The 16,916-nt window shown below is 44.2% G+C and overlaps 3 protein-coding genes across 3 annotated transcripts; 2 read left to right on the top strand and 1 right to left on the bottom strand.

The window, feature by feature from the left end:
- Positions 1-12,141: 12,141 nt before the first annotated feature.
- Positions 12,142-13,382, top strand: LOC6620409 (INO80 complex subunit B). Its single transcript, XM_002044581.2, has 2 exons — positions 12,142-12,463; positions 12,526-13,382. Exons 1-2 carry the CDS (start codon positions 12,451-12,453, stop codon positions 13,368-13,370), a joined length of 858 nt encoding a protein of 285 aa, XP_002044617.2. The 5' UTR covers positions 12,142-12,450; the 3' UTR covers positions 13,371-13,382.
- Positions 13,345-14,022, bottom strand: LOC6620410 (intraflagellar transport protein 20 homolog). The gene is made up of 2 exons (XM_002044582.2): positions 13,928-14,022; positions 13,345-13,859 (listed from the first exon to the last, which is right to left on the bottom strand). The coding sequence occupies exon 2, from the start codon at positions 13,772-13,774 to the stop codon at positions 13,379-13,381; it is 396 nt and encodes a 131-aa protein (XP_002044618.1). The 5' UTR covers positions 13,775-13,859; positions 13,928-14,022; the 3' UTR covers positions 13,345-13,378.
- Positions 14,023-14,589: 567 nt separating this feature from the next.
- On the top strand, positions 14,590-15,624 carry LOC6620411. Its single transcript, XM_002044583.2, has 2 exons — positions 14,590-14,930; positions 14,993-15,624. The coding sequence occupies exon 2, from the start codon at positions 15,009-15,011 to the stop codon at positions 15,537-15,539; it is 531 nt and encodes a 176-aa protein (XP_002044619.1). The 5' UTR covers positions 14,590-14,930; positions 14,993-15,008; the 3' UTR covers positions 15,540-15,624.
- The last annotated feature ends 1,292 nt before the right edge of the window (positions 15,625-16,916 follow it).

Consider the following 16,916-nt stretch of genomic DNA (forward strand, 5'->3'; position numbering starts at 1 on the left):
CCTAGACAAGATAAATTTAAAACAGTATAGAACGAGCAAAATATAAAAAAAATTAATATGAACTGACGGCGGACTGACTGACTGTCCCTCCCAAAATTCAAACAAAAGGATCTCTAGATTTCTTCTTAAATTAATTTCAGTGTATCTTAATGTATTTTCACATTTGAATTTGACGCAATAAAAATATAAAAAAATTTATAAAAAATAAATAAATAACTAAAAAGATTGCTGAAATAACATTCGGATAACATTTTTTCACCATTAGTCCAGTACCGTTGCAAAGAAGAGGCTGATTGAGGTTTCTCAACAAATTTTTCACCAAACTAACCGCAAACTATGTGGGTGGCAATCGATAATCGACAACGTCGTCTATACTAATACTAATAGCAATACTAGTACTAATACTAGCAATACTAATCGCCTGTTATTTCATTTTGAATCGAAAAATTTATTTATGAAAAATACGATGATCCGAATTTGGTACTGGCAACACTGAACCCACTTTATGATGAATTTGACCTTGAAAATATTGAAATAAAGGTAAATGCACTGTTGTCATAGATGCCCAGCACACCCTTTGTCAGTGCAAAATCGATGTACCCTGGTGAGCCTCTACTGCCGTACGGGTATCTTGTTGGTCCTCCAGTTGCTAGCGAGTCCACCTCCGAGTTTAGGACGAGATTCGCTAATGCAATGCCTCTTTGGTTGCTCCTACCCGCACCCCAGAGCCAGTGGGACGCGTTCCAATCGCCTGCAACAATGAATTTCGTCTGGTACTCTTCCAAAATGTCCTTAAACTCGTCCGTAGTCCATGCAAATCTCGGTGGGCAGTAGACCGCTCCAAAGCTTATAGGACCAAGTGCCGTTTCAATAACCGCCGGCGCAAGTTGCACCTTGGCAGTGGCTATTGGTGTTAGCGGAAAGTGGGCAAGGCTAGATTTAATTAAGATAGCTGCTCCGCCTTTGGCGTTGCCACCTCTCGGATTATTGGCAGTGTAGGCTACAAATCCGAATAGCTTAGGCGTCTCTGCCCCCTTGCAGTGTGTCTCGCTGAGCAGTAATACATCGATACATCGATAATACGTCGCACGAAGCACTCTACTTCAGGCAACTTCGTGGATACGCCGTCGGCGTTCCACACTAGGATGCGCAGCGGCATCATTATGGCGCTTGACGCGCTTGGAGAGCAGTGAGCAGATTGATAATCTGCCCCTGCTGCTGTGACTGTTGTTGCTGTTGCTTCATCATCATCATCATTAATTCCATCTGCTTCTCTTGAATCGAGCGCAAAGAATTAATGTTTTCGTTAAGCGTCTGCAGGATGGCTTCAATGCTGCTGCTAGCATCCGTCGAGCGCTGAAGTGTACCCCTTGTCTGGCTGCGGCTCCTTTGACGACGGGGACTTCCATCATTGGGCTGTTGCTGTTGCTTCTGTTGTTGGCTCAGTGGTTGCTTGTGGTGAACGGACCCTCTAGCCATAAGATATTCCGCCTCGAGAAGAGGGGATCTCCTTAGCTCCAGCTAAGCCCCGTGGAGTTGGTCGCTCGCTTACTTCTGTTCTTCCAGCCACTCCACTTCTGGGTCTGGATCGCTGCAGGAACGCTTGTAGCTTGCTGCACCCTTTATAGTTTGCAGGATGCTGACCGCCACAGTTGTAGCAAGTGCACAGCTCGATGCGTGGCCTAGTACAGTCCTTGGCTGGGTGTTCGCCAGTACATTTCACACAAATGTGGGCCTTACGGCAGTATTTGGCTGTGTGGCCAAACTGCTGACAACGATGGCACTGGACAATAGCATTACGCTTGCAGAGAGGCTCAATAAGTACTCTCATATGACATAGTGCCTTTACCGCCAGGATCTCCTTATTGTTTGCCGCAGCAGCAATATTTAGGAAGAACATGTTGACTGGCGACGCTTTTGAGGTACCTGGTTCGTTTCGCCTAAGCGGTGTGTGTATATCAAGAACCTTGTGCCCGATCTTTTCCAGCTCATCCTTGATTTGGTGATGTAGCGTACTATGGTGCAGGCCTTTCACGCATACCCTGTAAGGCCTGTCCTCTTTAAGCTGGTAGCAGTGGAACTCGTACTCTTCGATCTCGAGCCAGTTCACTATGGTGCGAAATGTATTAGCGTCAGCTGCGTAAAGCCTTAGGACACCGCTCATTGACGCCCTAGCCTCAACCTTTTCTAGGTCTACTATGTTTTCGATGCTCTGCATCATCAGGCATACGTCGTCCACTCCCTCCATTACTATAGGTGGTGGTTTGGACTGTGCCTTTTTGGCTGAGCTAGTGGTACCAGCGGAGGCTGCATCCCGCTTAGCGGCAGCAATAGCAGCTTGATGACAGGTACTGGGCTGGTCATACAGATCGCCAATTTCATTGCCTACTTGTTTGTCGGCTGTGAGATGCGCATAAATAATATAAATTAATATAAAAAACTGTTGTCATAGCGCTATGATCCATAAATAAATATTGAACTAATAACCCTTTAGACCTTGTCGTTTGGCGTCTCGACTCGACAACTCGATCCTTGCGCCCTTCTCCAGATTCCATCTTCTGCTGCCGTCTGCTCCTCTCCACCAGCTCGGTATATGAACTTTTGTGGAAAATCCTCGAGTATCTACTATTTTTGTTCCCTATCGATCGAACGCCGCTATCGCTGCGCTCCCATTCCGATTTTCTTAGAGAGAGAGAGAGATGGGTTCGGCCGGCATCCAAAGGCCAAGATGGTTTTCTTCCATTTCTGACGGTCTGACAAAACAGTGAGACGGAAACGTTTTTTTGGTTGGCCATCGAAAAGTGAAAAAATTCAAATTATCATGGTGGCGCTGGATTCGGAAGGAAGGGTAAGCGAGTGCCGGGGGAAATTCAGGTTAGATATTTCTACAACATAATTCAAAAATAATGTAGACGCAGTGCCGGAATATTAACCCCGAGATCAACTGGGTCTCGGAAGTTAACAAAGTCGAAGTCGTTTGGAGAGAAGCACTGGATCACCAGTCGTGGATAGAAGGGCGGCGGCTATTTGGGGGGTGACACCAGGGGAATTGACCTTGATGCCCGAAAAAGTGAAAATCCTAAATTTGAAATGAAATTACGGAAAACTGGCATGCATTTGTGAGGGTCGCCGGGGGGTTTTTTTTTAAGAAAACATTAAGGTTCGAAAGAAAAAGCGATCGAACCACCGGTCTCCAAAGTTTGCCAAGAAATTCGCGACCTACCGCAATTTTTGGCTCGATGCAACGTAGAGAGTTCGCATATTTTTTTTTCTCGGTCCGGAATAATGAAGTAATTTAAGTTAGTCACAATTTCTTAGTGTTTTTTTTTTGGAGTTATATGTGTAAGTGTAAATGAAAGCGTGACGCCGCATTTTATTTAGGGGTCGGCCAAGAAAGGGAGTGTAGTGCAGCCCAAAATTGAAGGGCATTTAAGAAGAAAAATGGAATAAGCGAGAAGAGTGAAGAAAGATCGGAAGTGGCGTAGCAATGTCTCCCCCAAATTTTGCTTTTTTTATCGTAAACCTCTTGTTTGTATAAGCCTTGAATTCCACAGGAAGATCACCCGGAAGCGCTTTCGTCGGTGGATTTTTGGCTCGATGCAACGTAGAGAGATCGCATATGCTTAAGAGAATTTAAGAGCAGTGTGATATTCCCGGTTCCCGGTCGCGTTCTAAGTTTCCAAACGGTTCGGGAAGGGAACACGGCGATCGAACCAGGAGTCTGGCCCAAAGCAAATTCGCGGCTTTTGCTGATGTTTTTTTTTTTTGAGTTATTATTTTTTTAATCGAGTTAATTAGACATTTAAGATTAAGAATTATTAATTAACAATGTAACAGTAACAGTAAGGAGGGCAAATCCAGAACCCCCCGCGTTATGGTCGTGAAACATTGCTTCGCGAGGACGATCAAGATTTGCTCACTCGTGGACCGTCCTGCCTCTCTCAGCTCTTCTGAGCTCAGTAGTTATCGCTGCGGCGAAGCTGTTGACCGCCTGCTATTCCACCTCCCCCTGCAGCATGAATGGGACTAGACTATCCGCATTTAGTCTGCTGCCAAGTACGTTTTCCAGGCAGCTCCTTTACCTTGTATATTTATCGCTCCGTCCACTTCCGCACCATCGGCAATCATCTGCCTCCTCATGACCAAAGCGCTTCAGATAGCTGCGAAAGCAACCGTGCCCGCTGATCAGCTGCGTTAGGTGGAACGTTATTTCCCCATGCTTCCATTCTATCCACGGCTTGAGATTTGGAATCAACTACTGCGTCCAGCGACCCTTTAACCCGTTGTTCCACCTGTGCTGCCATGTCTCCAGGGTGTGCTGCCTTGCTTTTGCTTCTACCGTGGGTTTGTACTCTGCCCAAACCGCCATCTCTGGGATGAGCTGATAAGTCCACTTCCCCCGTCGCGACGTTTGCCATCTGCTCTGCCACTCACCCAGTAGCCACTAGTGTGCCTCTAGCCTGGAAGCGCCACCACGCATTAGGCTGGGAGCCTTGATCTTCAGATCAATTGGCGGCAGGCCTGCCAGCGGTAGCGCCGCGTCTTCGGATACGGTCCTGAATACTCTAAAGAGCCTGAGGGTCATTGACCGTAGCACCGAACGAGCTCCTTTCAAGTATGAGCCACTGCAAGTGGCATTGCTCCAGATTGGTGCAGCGTATAGCAGCGAAGCCTTTGTTACCGACACCAGCAGTTTTCTGGCCAGGTGTCTTGGGCCTCCGACGTTGGGCATAAGCCTAGCCAATGAAGAGGCTGTGACTGCTGCCTTTTTGCTGGCATAACTCGCGTGATCCTTAAACGATAGTCTATGGTCTATCATTACGCCCAGGTACTTTAGGGACTCTAGTGAGGTCACCTATGTGCCATTGACGGAGACAAGCATATTCTCCACCTTTTTCCTGCTGCTTAGTAGGACTGCCTTGGTCTAGTGAGCCACTATTGCTAGCCCGGCTTTCTTGAGCCAGAGGATGGCAGCACCAATCGTATAGTTACATTTATCTTCCAACCCTGCGATTGACTGCCAACGACTATCCTTAGGTACTCCGGGATCCCCATGCGGTTCATGGCTGCGAGGATTACGGGCCATCTGGCGGTGTTAAAGGCGTTCCTTACGTCCAGAGTCACTATTGCGCAGTATTCCTTCCTGCCCCCTAACCATCTATCACCAGAAAGAGCGGTCTTGGCGATGTTACTACCGGCCGAAAAAGCGACCAGTGTGCTCTATCCTTTCCGGAAGCCATATTGATGGCTTCCTAGGCCGTTGATGCTCTCGGTGATTGCCTCTGTTAGTGTATACAGGATACGTTCGAACAGTTTTCCAACTATATCCAGTAGGCATAGAGGGCGGTAGCTGTTTTCAGCATGTGTGGTCCCTTGCCTTTCGGCAACAGGACTACCTTCTGGCTTTTCCACCTTGTTGGGAAGATTCCGTCCAGGATACATTGCTGGAAGGTGGCCCTGAAGATGTCAGGTCTACCCGGCGTCACTTCTTTAATAGCAGCTCTAGAATACCATCTTGTTGGGTTTGATGCGCTTGGCCTGCTCGACGACTTGTAGTTTTGTGACGCACGGGAAATCTGGAGCAGGGGCTGCCTCTGTTGGCCTCCATAGTGTGGTCTGCTTTGGAAATAGCTCCCCTACAATATTAGCCATCACACCCGGGACGGATGGGGTTACCGCTCTCCTCCTTAGCTTGTTGGTAACAAGCTTGTTAGCGAGGCCCCGGATATCGCTGTCTACGTCATTCTGCAGCTCCTTATACGACCGCGCTTTGTCGCTTGAACTTTATGCGTTTCCTTCTAAAAGCCTCCAAGAGCTCCGCGTGGTGGGTACTGCCTCTGGCTCGTTGCGTCGTTCTCCTAGCCCTTAGGCAATCAGACCGTAGTTGGCTTAGGGAGGCACTCCACCAGTAGACGGGTGGTTTGCGCTTTACCTTATTTTTCTTTGGCATGGTTGCGTCGCAAATTCTTCCCAGCATATTCATGGCCAGCATGGCCTCATCGATCTTCCTGGTGTCCCATGCTTGCCCGGCTGTTCTACAGAGACTGAAGGAGATAAAGCGTGGTCGCTCAGCGTTGTGACGTGATGGACCATACAGTTGTTGTTATCCACTAGCCCTCTGCTGACAAAGGTAACGTCAATAAAGGACGTACCCCTATCGTTGTTAAACGTCGGCTTCCGTCCGTCATTCCCACGGCGTCAATCACAGCTCGGCCTCAGGTGTTGGATGTCCTGCTGCCCCATTCCGCTGCCCAGGCATTAAAATCGCCGGCAATGACCTTCGGGCTTCGCCCTCTCGCAAGGTCTACGAGCGCCTCCAGAAACTCCTCGAACTGATCGGGGGTGTCGCTCGGCGGAGCACAGCAGCTTTACATGTGCACGTACAGGCCAACGGGCCTGTGTGTGTACGTGAGTGACTTCTGTGCTGATTCGATACCTTGTATCGTCTGCCTCCATTCTTCGCACAAAAGTTTTTGCTACCGTTTAGCATTCCAAATCCCCTTTCCCGCCGGCACCCGCACTTCCCGAATTCAAGTCGCTGATGTGAGCCGACTTCACTTTCCTGGTTGCGTTGTTCTCTAGGATGCAGATAACCGTTGATGTCTAATTTTTTTATTGGGAACGGCCGTCAAACCTCGGCGCCAACTTCGACGCCGAGCCACCACCGAAACCCACCTTGGGTTTCCACGGCCGTCTTAGAAGATTATAGTGGCGCGCCTGATCCTGCGCCTCTTCAGTTTCTCCGCACACCTGCCCGTCCCGGTCGTCTGCTCGTCGAATAAGGCGTTCGGCAGCCTCGGCTCCCTTCCCTGCGTTATGAATGCCGGCGAGTTATTTATTATTTTGACGGTCCCGTTGGCCCTTTCTGGTATATGGAGCCGTGAGCCGTGTCGCACCCCCAGCTCCTCCAAAAACCTCCTGAACGCTCTTCTTTTGAACTGCACACCGTTGTCCGTTATCATCACCTTGGGCACCCCGTATCTGGCCACTATACGCTCTCGAACATCCTTTCGTGGTGTCTCCGTCGTTGCCTGTCCACCAGGACCAACAGCATCGAATTCCCACGGCAAGGGTCCCACGAAATCTGCGCACCCGGTTGCCCATGGTTCTTCTGGCACCTGGGTCAGAATCATTCCGGCTGCCTGTAATTGGTTGGGCTTGTACTTCATACTGCCGTTTACTGTCGACTCACTGCTTCCAACGGAATATGAAAGTAACCGTCGTAACCGTTCCACACACAATCTCTATTGTCTTGTCTTCTTTTTAACTTCACTGTTGGTGAGCTGTACGGGCTTCTAGACGGCACGATGCATCCTTTTTGTAATAACTCGTCGACTTTGGCGTTGATATATACCTGCATCTTAGGGTTCTTCGGGTAATACTGTTTGACTGGTTGATCGTCCATCATTGTTACCTTATGCACTGCCACTGTTGATGTCCCTTGTACCCTTCCTAAATTAATCAACTCCGACCTTAAGAATTCGTCAACATCCTCCTCCGAGAAGTCCGCAGCCCTCTCCACGATTGCTACTGACAGTTTCTCGCGTGGCCTGATTTGCCCCGCTGAGCCAACCGGTATTGTTACACTCAGTCCGACGCATTCCATCCTTGCTCCCACTCTCGTTAGAAAATCCTATTTTAGTACTAGAGCATCGATTATATTGTGTAGAATCAGCAGTTGCATCCGAACAGTCCTCTCCCCACGTTTTATGTTGACTTCGTTCAGCGATGTGACTTCTTTATATCATACATCTGCCATTCTTACTGCTTTCCTCGTAGGTAGGACCTCTCCCGCCACCTGCAACCTGTGCGCCATCTCCTCGATAATAAAACTAGCCGAAGCTCCGGTGTCCATCGTGGCCTTAATCTTCACCCCGTCTATTAGCACTGTGTCGGACAATTGCCCTTCTTCCGCTTTCAGATTGCATATTAATTTTGAGGGGCTGCACCTTGCTAACCCTGATTGCCCCTCTCAGGGTTTGGTCGCGTGGCGTTTTCCCTATCTCCAGTTCTTGGACAGATTCTCCCGCAGGTGCAGCAAAAATTGATCGGACGGTTCTGCCACTCTTGAGACGAATGGCCCTGGCCACCGCATGTATTGCAGGCTTGTGCCGAGTTTGTCACAAAACCACGCCGCACCGGGTCCGGCAGGCCGGCGGTGTCATCTTGGCACCTCCTGCACGCCGCGTTTGGTTCCACCCTTGGGAAATCTCGCTGGTGGTGGGCCCTGGTAGTCCGCTCTAGATCGATTCGTTTCCTTTATGTGTCCAGCTCTTCGAGTTCGTCGGTCAGGGCCAGCAGGGCATCCAGGTGTCGGCACTCGTACGGGCGTATGAACATACGCAAAGCTGGGGTGCTGTTCTCCTTTATCCTCGCCTGTGTCTCCTTCTGCGACGACCCCAAGGGTCGCATTAGGGTCTGCATGTCTACCATATAGTCTTTAAAATTCTCGCCATATCTGCTTTCTCTGCCTGACAGCGGTGCTGCCCTTCCGCCGATCACGGCTGCCTTCCCACCGTTCCTTCTTTCGCGAATGGCATGCCGACGTTCCTGTCCGAAACCCTGCCTTTCGGACCTGCTCCTGTTGGCATCCGCCATGCTAGCGAATTCAAGGCTCCTCACCAGGCTTTCAACGCTGGTGATTTTGACCTCTACAGCCGGTCTCCTTCCGAACTCCTTTTGTAATGCATCCAGACTGATTCGGTCTCGTCTGTGGTCTGGTCTATGATCTCGGACAGCGTCTTCCGCATTCCCACGACCTCTATGGCGGGAAAGTTATCCTTCTTTATGCTGCACAGCCACGACTTCCCCATCTTACTCTCTTTTCCATTTGCCAGGACACTTACGGTTGGGCGCCAGATGTAACGAACTGTTTTTCTTAGTTCTTCTCGCTACGAGTTGTAGTGGCTAGCTCACAGAGTTTGTGTATTAGTCCCATCAAATTTATGATTTGTGTGATTGCGCGAGCAAGGAGAAGGCATAGTTTCAGATTAAAGTTGCTTTATTGTAGTATTTTACAGCTGACTGCCGCGGTGATCGCCACGATCTATTCAGTGGCCATGCGGGCCAACATATATAACGATTCAAGCAATAGGTGTTGTAGGGGTACTATAAGTCCTCTTATTTAAATAAAACCCAAACGCAGGAGTTGGCCTCTTTGGTTTATTTGGTACTTCACGTGTTCAGCTTTAGCATTCGACTGAGAGGGCTCTATGCTTGTTGCTCCAGAGCCGATGTTGCGAAACAGAGAGAATGCCACCCGAAAGCGAACAATGACTTAATGTTTATATACTATGTTGCTATACTGAACATATGTATGTGTACCTCTAGCCTACTATAGTGTGTTCCTTACGAATAAACTAATACAAACCATCCTATAACGGAATCGACTATTCATTTAAACAAGAGTTTCGAACCAACGACTACGCTTACATGTGTGTCCTTGACAACGGAGTGGGCTTAGGATGTGATGGGTGCAGGGTGTATCGTCCACGGGTTAAGGCAACGCTAGGCCTGTGACCACCTGCCGACCACTGACACTGTCCCTTTCAAGCATGCCCGGCGCCGGCCCTTTATAGGCGGCGGGGATCCCGTTATTTCCCCTTTTGCGGCGGCCCGTTCGGGTAAAAGGTCCAACTAATGTGCCGTTAGTTCACGGTGCGTCGTGTTTGTGCATGTTCAAAGTCCGCTCCGTTAACGTTCGACCTGCGTGCCCTTGTCCGGCTTGAATACCGTTAGTTCACAGTCTCTCCGCTTAGCCGGTGTCCAAGGTCCATTAATTACCGTTCAACCTAACCGCTAATCACTTTCGTCCATGTCTCTGGAATATTTATTTTTAGTCTCAACTTTATATATTGGGTCGAAAACGCTTCGTTATATAAAAGAGTGCGTTTTGCAGCTATTAGCGGTTTGTAAGATGTAGAGAAAATAAACAAAGCCTATAAAGTTAGATGACTGACATAGCGTATATGTGTCTAAAATTAGCGCTCTTTATCTTAGCTTTTGAAGCTTTCTGTTGAAACGACGCTTGTTACCTCTAAAATTTTGCGCCAAAGTAAAGGGTGTTCCGTGTCTCTGACGCATTCGGAAATTTATTTTTTTTTTCTCATAATTGAAAAATGTCTGAAAACTGGATCAGAGGACACGTGAAAAATGGAAAGAAGATTTATCAATTAATGATTGTTAAAAAACTTCTGCTAATCACTCCTTATGTTTATTTTGCGATGCGTGGGATCATTAATTGACGAAGTGATCTGGATTTTTAAATTTGAGTCCAAATCTTCGATATAGAGAAGCAAAAAAGTTGGACCTTTGTCTTAGCTGTTTTCGCAATGGACATAGTTTGCAGCAATGCATGACGACTCTCTGCATATATTGTCGAATGAATCACCACTTATTATTGCATATGAATCATAACCCGTATGCGCCATCAAACTCAAATATTAAAACCTCAAATATTATGCCGAACGACTAAGTGTTGCATTCGACTCCTATTATCTACGTAGGAAATGTAATTTAAGCACTTATTCCTTGCCGAGCAATTTTAGATTCTGCCTCTTTCGCTTAGCTAGTCAACTAAATTTTAATAATAAAAAATCGTAAACCTTGCGTTCTGGGATCGGAGAATTTTCCACGATTTTTGATAAGGCAGTCGATATTTTTGGGCAATAACGGGATGCAAGCTATTGTACTTCATTCGCAGCTGTTGTGAATCACAGTATCACGGATTATTAGCTCCATCTCAATATAAATTCAACATCTTGTAGGATTTCAGAAAACATTTCCATCGGTGATCCTTATTTCAATCAATCAACGAATTGACCTTTAAGTAAAGATGCAACTAAAGGCTTTGAACTGCGAAATGTATACCACTCAAAGGAGTGCTTGCTCTTGTGAAAATATTTAATGCCATGCTCAGTTTAGGTTTTTTCCCCAGGCAATGAAAGCGTGTGTCACCAACACAGATCGACTCATACCGCCCGATAAGCCTGCTATCAACTTTCTCCAAAGTTTTTGAGATAATTTTGCTTACCCGCTTGATGTAACTGCCGCAGGTAACAGAGACTGTTGTTAAGTCGGCAAAATTTCAATTCTACAAAGTCGTAGGTGATTCCATCTAGCCATCGAAGAATTAAAAACTTTTTCGTATTAGATTTCGGTCACTTCACTCTGTCTAATTAGCTTATGCCGGCGCTGTTTCCAAAGGGTTCCAGCTACACAAAATTTTCTAAGCCAGACATAGTTCATCTTCGCGAAGGCCGCATCAGCAGATACGGCTACGGGTGACCCAGATGCAACAACACTTCTGGAATGGTTGGATCTGCGAGTATTTGTCCCTACTGCAAGATAGAAGCAAGTGGCGCGTCGATACGTCTAAAATCAAGGTTGGAAACAAAGTTTTGCTTAAGGAGGACAACAAACCACCGTAGCCATGCGCTTGTATGTTGGTGTCAGTCTGCATCTCCTTGTGCATTTTTATAAATTTTATTCCAAATGGTGGCATATTGGCTGTCTTCCTCAGCAATTTCCTGCCACCAGCAATTCCTAAAATAGTTATTTGCTTACATCCCAACTTTGGAGGCACAGTTAAACTTTATGGCACCTCAGCTGTGCAGCATTATCTTCGTTATCCAAGCTCTCCCTCTTCGAAATCACTACAAAAACCTCGTCATTTCATTTCTTTAAAATAGCTAATTAAAAGGCTTATTAGCTCAACATACATCATAAAACATATTCAACAAAATTTAGTGTAGGAATTTATTAACACGTGTGTGCGTCTTTGTCTCTAGAATCTGTATGCTGAATGCCAACCTTCTAGCTTGTATAGTTCCTGAGATCTCGACGTTCATACGGAAACCTTTCTTGTAATGTAATTTCTTGGACACTAACATAAAAATCTTTGAACCCGACCCGACGAAAAATTCAAATAATTTATAATTTTATTAAATTTTATCCATTATTTATTTATTACCTTAAGCGCTTTTCATGCAGAATTAGAACTCGTTTGTATATGCACATATAGTGTCAGATAGGAGTGTCAAAATAAGCAACGATATTTACTTACTGTACAGTTTCATCGGTTATCGGTTAAACTCAAGCTAAACATGCTTTTGTGATGTATTCTGTGCATTGTTTAAAGACATTTAGCAAGGGGAACACAAAATTATGTTGTGCACAATTCAATTTTTTTTACTTAATTATATTGTTAATATCTATCAGCTTAAAATAATTATGCCATGTGGGCAGAGATATTACACACATTTCCCAACCGTTTAATGGGGATGTCATTCGTGGAATTAGGCTATAAGCGTCTTAGTTGATGTATGATCTATCCAATTTTTCGGGCTCTATAAAAAATTGAAATGTAACAAACAAAATAATCATTAAGCCAATTGTTATACAAAAAGATATTAACCGCTGCTACAAAACGTGAATTGAATTTCAATTGAAATGGTGAAAGAAGGTAATTTATATCATTCACCTAACTAACGTAACTTTATAAAATGTAACCCCATTTATTTAAAGGATCTAAGGATGCAGAGTACTTTTCTGCGGAGTCTATGTCAAATTCGTTGACACCTAAAGATCTTCATTACACTACGGATGGGCTTGCATCTAATTCAAATATTCATGAACATCCGCTCAAACGCACAAGAAATATTTGCACAAAAAAATTGGCACATGATGACACTTTGCCTCACACGGGTGCTAAAAAAGGTAAAAGAAGACGCAACAGTGATACGTCCAGTGAAGAGGATCGATGGCTTACAGCCATAGAAACTGGGAAACTAGACGTTGTTGATGAGGAACTAAAAAAGATAAAAGACCCCAAACTTATGACAGCTCGTCAACGTGCTATTTATGAACGGACACAGGACTCCGAGATAAATGGATTTATAGAAGAGCTAATTGCTCTTCCAAGTGGTTATAAAGAAAAGGAAAAGCCGCAGACTGCAGAGGAAATTCATAAAGCTCTGCTGAAATCTCAAAAACGAAAGCAACAAGCTGACGAACGGCGAGAAAAAGATAAATTAAAGACAATGGAGCGGTTGTTAAAAAAACAGGCAACCAACAGGGATCGAATTTCAATTCGCAATAAGTCTTTACAACAGCCCTCTTATCCAAAAATAACCTATATAAGTGCTGTAACTGGCACTTTTGTATTAGTTCCCACAGGTTACGAATTTCCTTTAAAAGCTCAAATCTCTCGTACACCCCCTCTTTCACAGGTGTGCTTTGTAAGCGGTTGTGAGAATCGCAAGAAATATAATTGTTCAACCACAAATGTTCCATTATGCAGTCTCACATGCTATCGTAAGAACCTTTTAAAAAATAAAAACCAAATAACAAAAACGTCTACGATTACGTAGATTTAATTTTAATATTGATTGACAAAAAAATTGTTTATTATTTCATGTTGCTCAGTTTCAATTCGCTGTAAAAACTGTAATTCGCCTTTTAAGCGTTCAAGTTCTACTGTTTGCTCAAATATCTCATATTGATAGACTTGCTGCTTATTCTGGCGCTGAATAAATGCCGTTTTTAATTGATTTTGAGTACCAATAGCGCGCAGTTTTTCCTTATCGACATCTTTGGCAAACGTTTCAGATATATTACAATAATCAAACACAAACTTTTTAAAAATACTGAATGCTTTGATGTAATTAAAGCATTCTTCCTTGAACATTACTTTGCTACTGGAGATGTTTGGATGCTCAACTCGGACCTTGTAAATTTCATCTATAAACACACCAACTTTTTGAAGTTCTTCCATCTTATTGCGATTTTAACAATGTTTAACTTCCTTACTATGCGTAGCGTTGCTATTGACAACTACAGGACTCGTAAACAAATAAGAGCTACGCGTTTGTATATGAAAATGTATTAAGGCTTTAGTATTTTTCTTTTGGAAATAATATTAGCTTACAGTATTTGAATTGTTTGAAATTATACTGTCAATAATCCTTTTTTACACCCGTCACTCGTAGTGTAAAAGGGTATTCTAGATTCTTTGAAAAGGCGGTAGCAGGCAGAAGGAAGCGTTTCATGAAGTATTTATATTCTTGATCAGGATCAATAGCAAAGTCGATGTCCGTCTGTCCGTATGAACGTCGATATTTTAAATTCAGCATATAGATTCTGGAGACAAAGACGCACACACACTTTTAATACAAGTGTTGACATTTTTCACATTTTTAATAGACTTTCTATCGACTCTAACGCCATATAAGCGCCTAATCTGCCATTCCCACATTTTTTCAAAAAATTTTTTATATTTTTTCATAATTTTATTATTCTAACGCTTCATAACGCCCCAAAACTGCAAAGCCCACATTTTTGAACTAATTTTCAAAAATGTTTGAGAATTTTATTAGTCTTGTAAATTTCTATCGATTTGCCAAAAAACTTTTTACCACGTCCACTCTAACGCCCTAAATCCGCCAAACCGGTCACGCCCACAGTTTGGAACAATTTTTAAATTGTTGCTCATTTTATTTCCCAATATCTATCGATATCCCAGAATGATGAAATTTCGCCTTCGCATTCACACTAGCAGAGTAACGGGTATCTGATAGTCGGGGAACTTGACCATAGCACTCTCTCTTGTTTTTTTTTTGTGTTGGTAAGTTATTCCTTTTGTTTGTTCGCTACCTTTAGATTGGTGGATTATTTGTTATGATCGGAGGCCTACAGTGCAAATTCATTGATTTCGTATTTATGGAAGTCATCTTTGCAGACTATCATTGTGTGTTTGGACACAACGTTGACTGCAAAGAGAACTAAAAAAGTACATCTAGTTTATAGATAAGGAAGCTGTCATATTTTTTTTTTGTATTCAACTAACAGACTAGAGAAATTTCATTTGCATTCGACACGAGCAACACAACTGTCGAATTTCCGGATGAAGTAAAAAAACAACAAATTGAAAAGCGAGTATAATATAAAATACACTCAAGGTACAGTACGACCAAGTGCTTGCGCATAATTACAGGTACACTGCCGTCGAAATGAGCTTATTTCCCTGCATGAAATTGAGGACACTTTTCCAGATGACTAGGCGTCGGTTTGCCAGTGGAGGAGATGGTATTCGGCTTATGGTCGCCGATCGCCAGGTCGTTGGTCATGGCATCAATGGGCGACCCATATACTTCGATAGCCCGGACTGCCCTTTTCCGGCAATTCGATATCGGGAGGTTACCCCAGAGTTGTGTGCCCTATGTGAAAAGGAGTTGGACGACTGGAAGAAGCTGTCGCTGGATGAAAAGAAACAATTATACCGATATAGCTTCTGCCAAACATATGCTGAATTCCAGCACTTTACACCCGAATGGAAGCTGTGTCTGGGCGTCGCTTTGTGGCTTGTGTCAATCGGTATCGCCATATCGATATCTATGAAGACCGTTATCTATGGAAAACTGCCGGAGACGTTTAACGAAGAGCGCCAGTCGGCCCAATTGCGGCGCATCATCCAGCTGCAAATGAACCCAATTACTGGAATAGCGTCCCAATGGTGCTACCGAGAGAACAAGTGGAAGTAGCACATCAACACGATGATTTTCCGTAACCTATGTACAGAAACGTAACTAGCAAAATACAATTCAACAGCTTGCCATTTGATCGTTACATGCTGAATTGGGCATTTAAATTTCAAATACTCAATATGTATAGATTTCATACTGTCTCTCTAGCTGAGTAACGGGTATCTGATAGTCGGTGAACCCGACTATAGCATTTTCTTCCGTTTGAAATTATGGTGTATACGAAAAAATCTCATGTTTAAACATCGTCTTATTCCTCTTAAATCCATAATCAATTATCGCTTAGAAAAATCTGAGACAGAACTTAATTTAATGTTATCCGCGAAAGAAATATTAAGCATTGACATTGTTCCTTTGACTAGTACATGTACGTTGTGTCGGCCTAGTAAACAAAGCTATTGCTTTATTTTCGTCGCATCTCGAAAAATCGGTCCTTTTAAGCACCAGTAAAGACGCTGGAAACTGTTCTGGCATCCAGCCCCTCGGCGACATTCCGGAGTTGGTACCGGCCACGCGTGTGCAAGAGCACAAATACCAACAACTATATTAATGTTGGGAGCGCGGTGGAACCAACAAGCACCAACATAGAGCACAACTGGGAAAAACAGACTGTTCGTCCGTATGAACGTTGACTCCATAGACGCAGCGCAAGTTTGTTGACCCATGTTGCCACTCCCACTCTAACGCCCTAAAACCGGTCGAACTCCCACGCCCACAGTTCCCCTAAATTTTTGGATTTATTTTCATAATCTTATAAATTTCTTTCGATTTGCAAAAAAAAAAAAAATTCAAGACCAGCCGCGCAAACATTTTTGAAAACTTATTAAATTTTATACATAATTGTATTAGTCTTGTAAATTTTTATCGATTTGCCAAAAAACTTTTTGCCACGTCCACTCTAACGCCCTAGAGCTGTCAAGCCCGCACTCTTAAACCATTTAATAAATTTTGTCTCATTTTATTCCTCAATATACTTATATCGATATCCTAAAAAAATAATGAAATTTCGCGGTCGCGTCCCCACTAGCTGAGTAACGGGTATCTGATAGCGGGGAACTCGGCTAAGCATTCTCTCTTGGTTTTAATATATATTAAAATCTTTACTTAAATAACATATAATTTTTAATATAAACCTAATTTAGATTTTATAAAGTAGGAGAACTCTGAAAATAGAATAGATGCAGCTCCGGTGAAATGGATAAAGGGGTCAATGCTAAAGTAGGAAGGAACGACCATAGGTAGGGGGAGCAGGTGACCACAACTCCACTCGTGGTCGCGTTTTGTGTGCGTGTGTCTAATATGCGAGTGTAAAGTTTGATTTTTTTGTTTTCCTCTCCGGATGTCACTACGTCGCGATCCATGTCCGTGTGGATCCGT

This window comes from Drosophila sechellia, chromosome 2R (assembly GCF_004382195.2).
Source record: "Drosophila sechellia strain sech25 chromosome 2R, ASM438219v1, whole genome shotgun sequence".
In the NCBI taxonomy this organism is placed as follows: Eukaryota; Metazoa; Arthropoda; class Insecta; order Diptera; family Drosophilidae; genus Drosophila; species Drosophila sechellia.

Coding starts and splice junctions, on each gene's coding strand:
- LOC6620410 (XM_002044582.2), bottom strand. CDS start 13,774: ATGGAAGAACTTCAAAAAGTTGGTGTGTTTATAGATGAAATTTACAAG.
- LOC6620411 (XM_002044583.2), top strand. CDS start 15,009: ATGAGCTTATTTCCCTGCATGAAATTGAGGACACTTTTCCAGATGACT.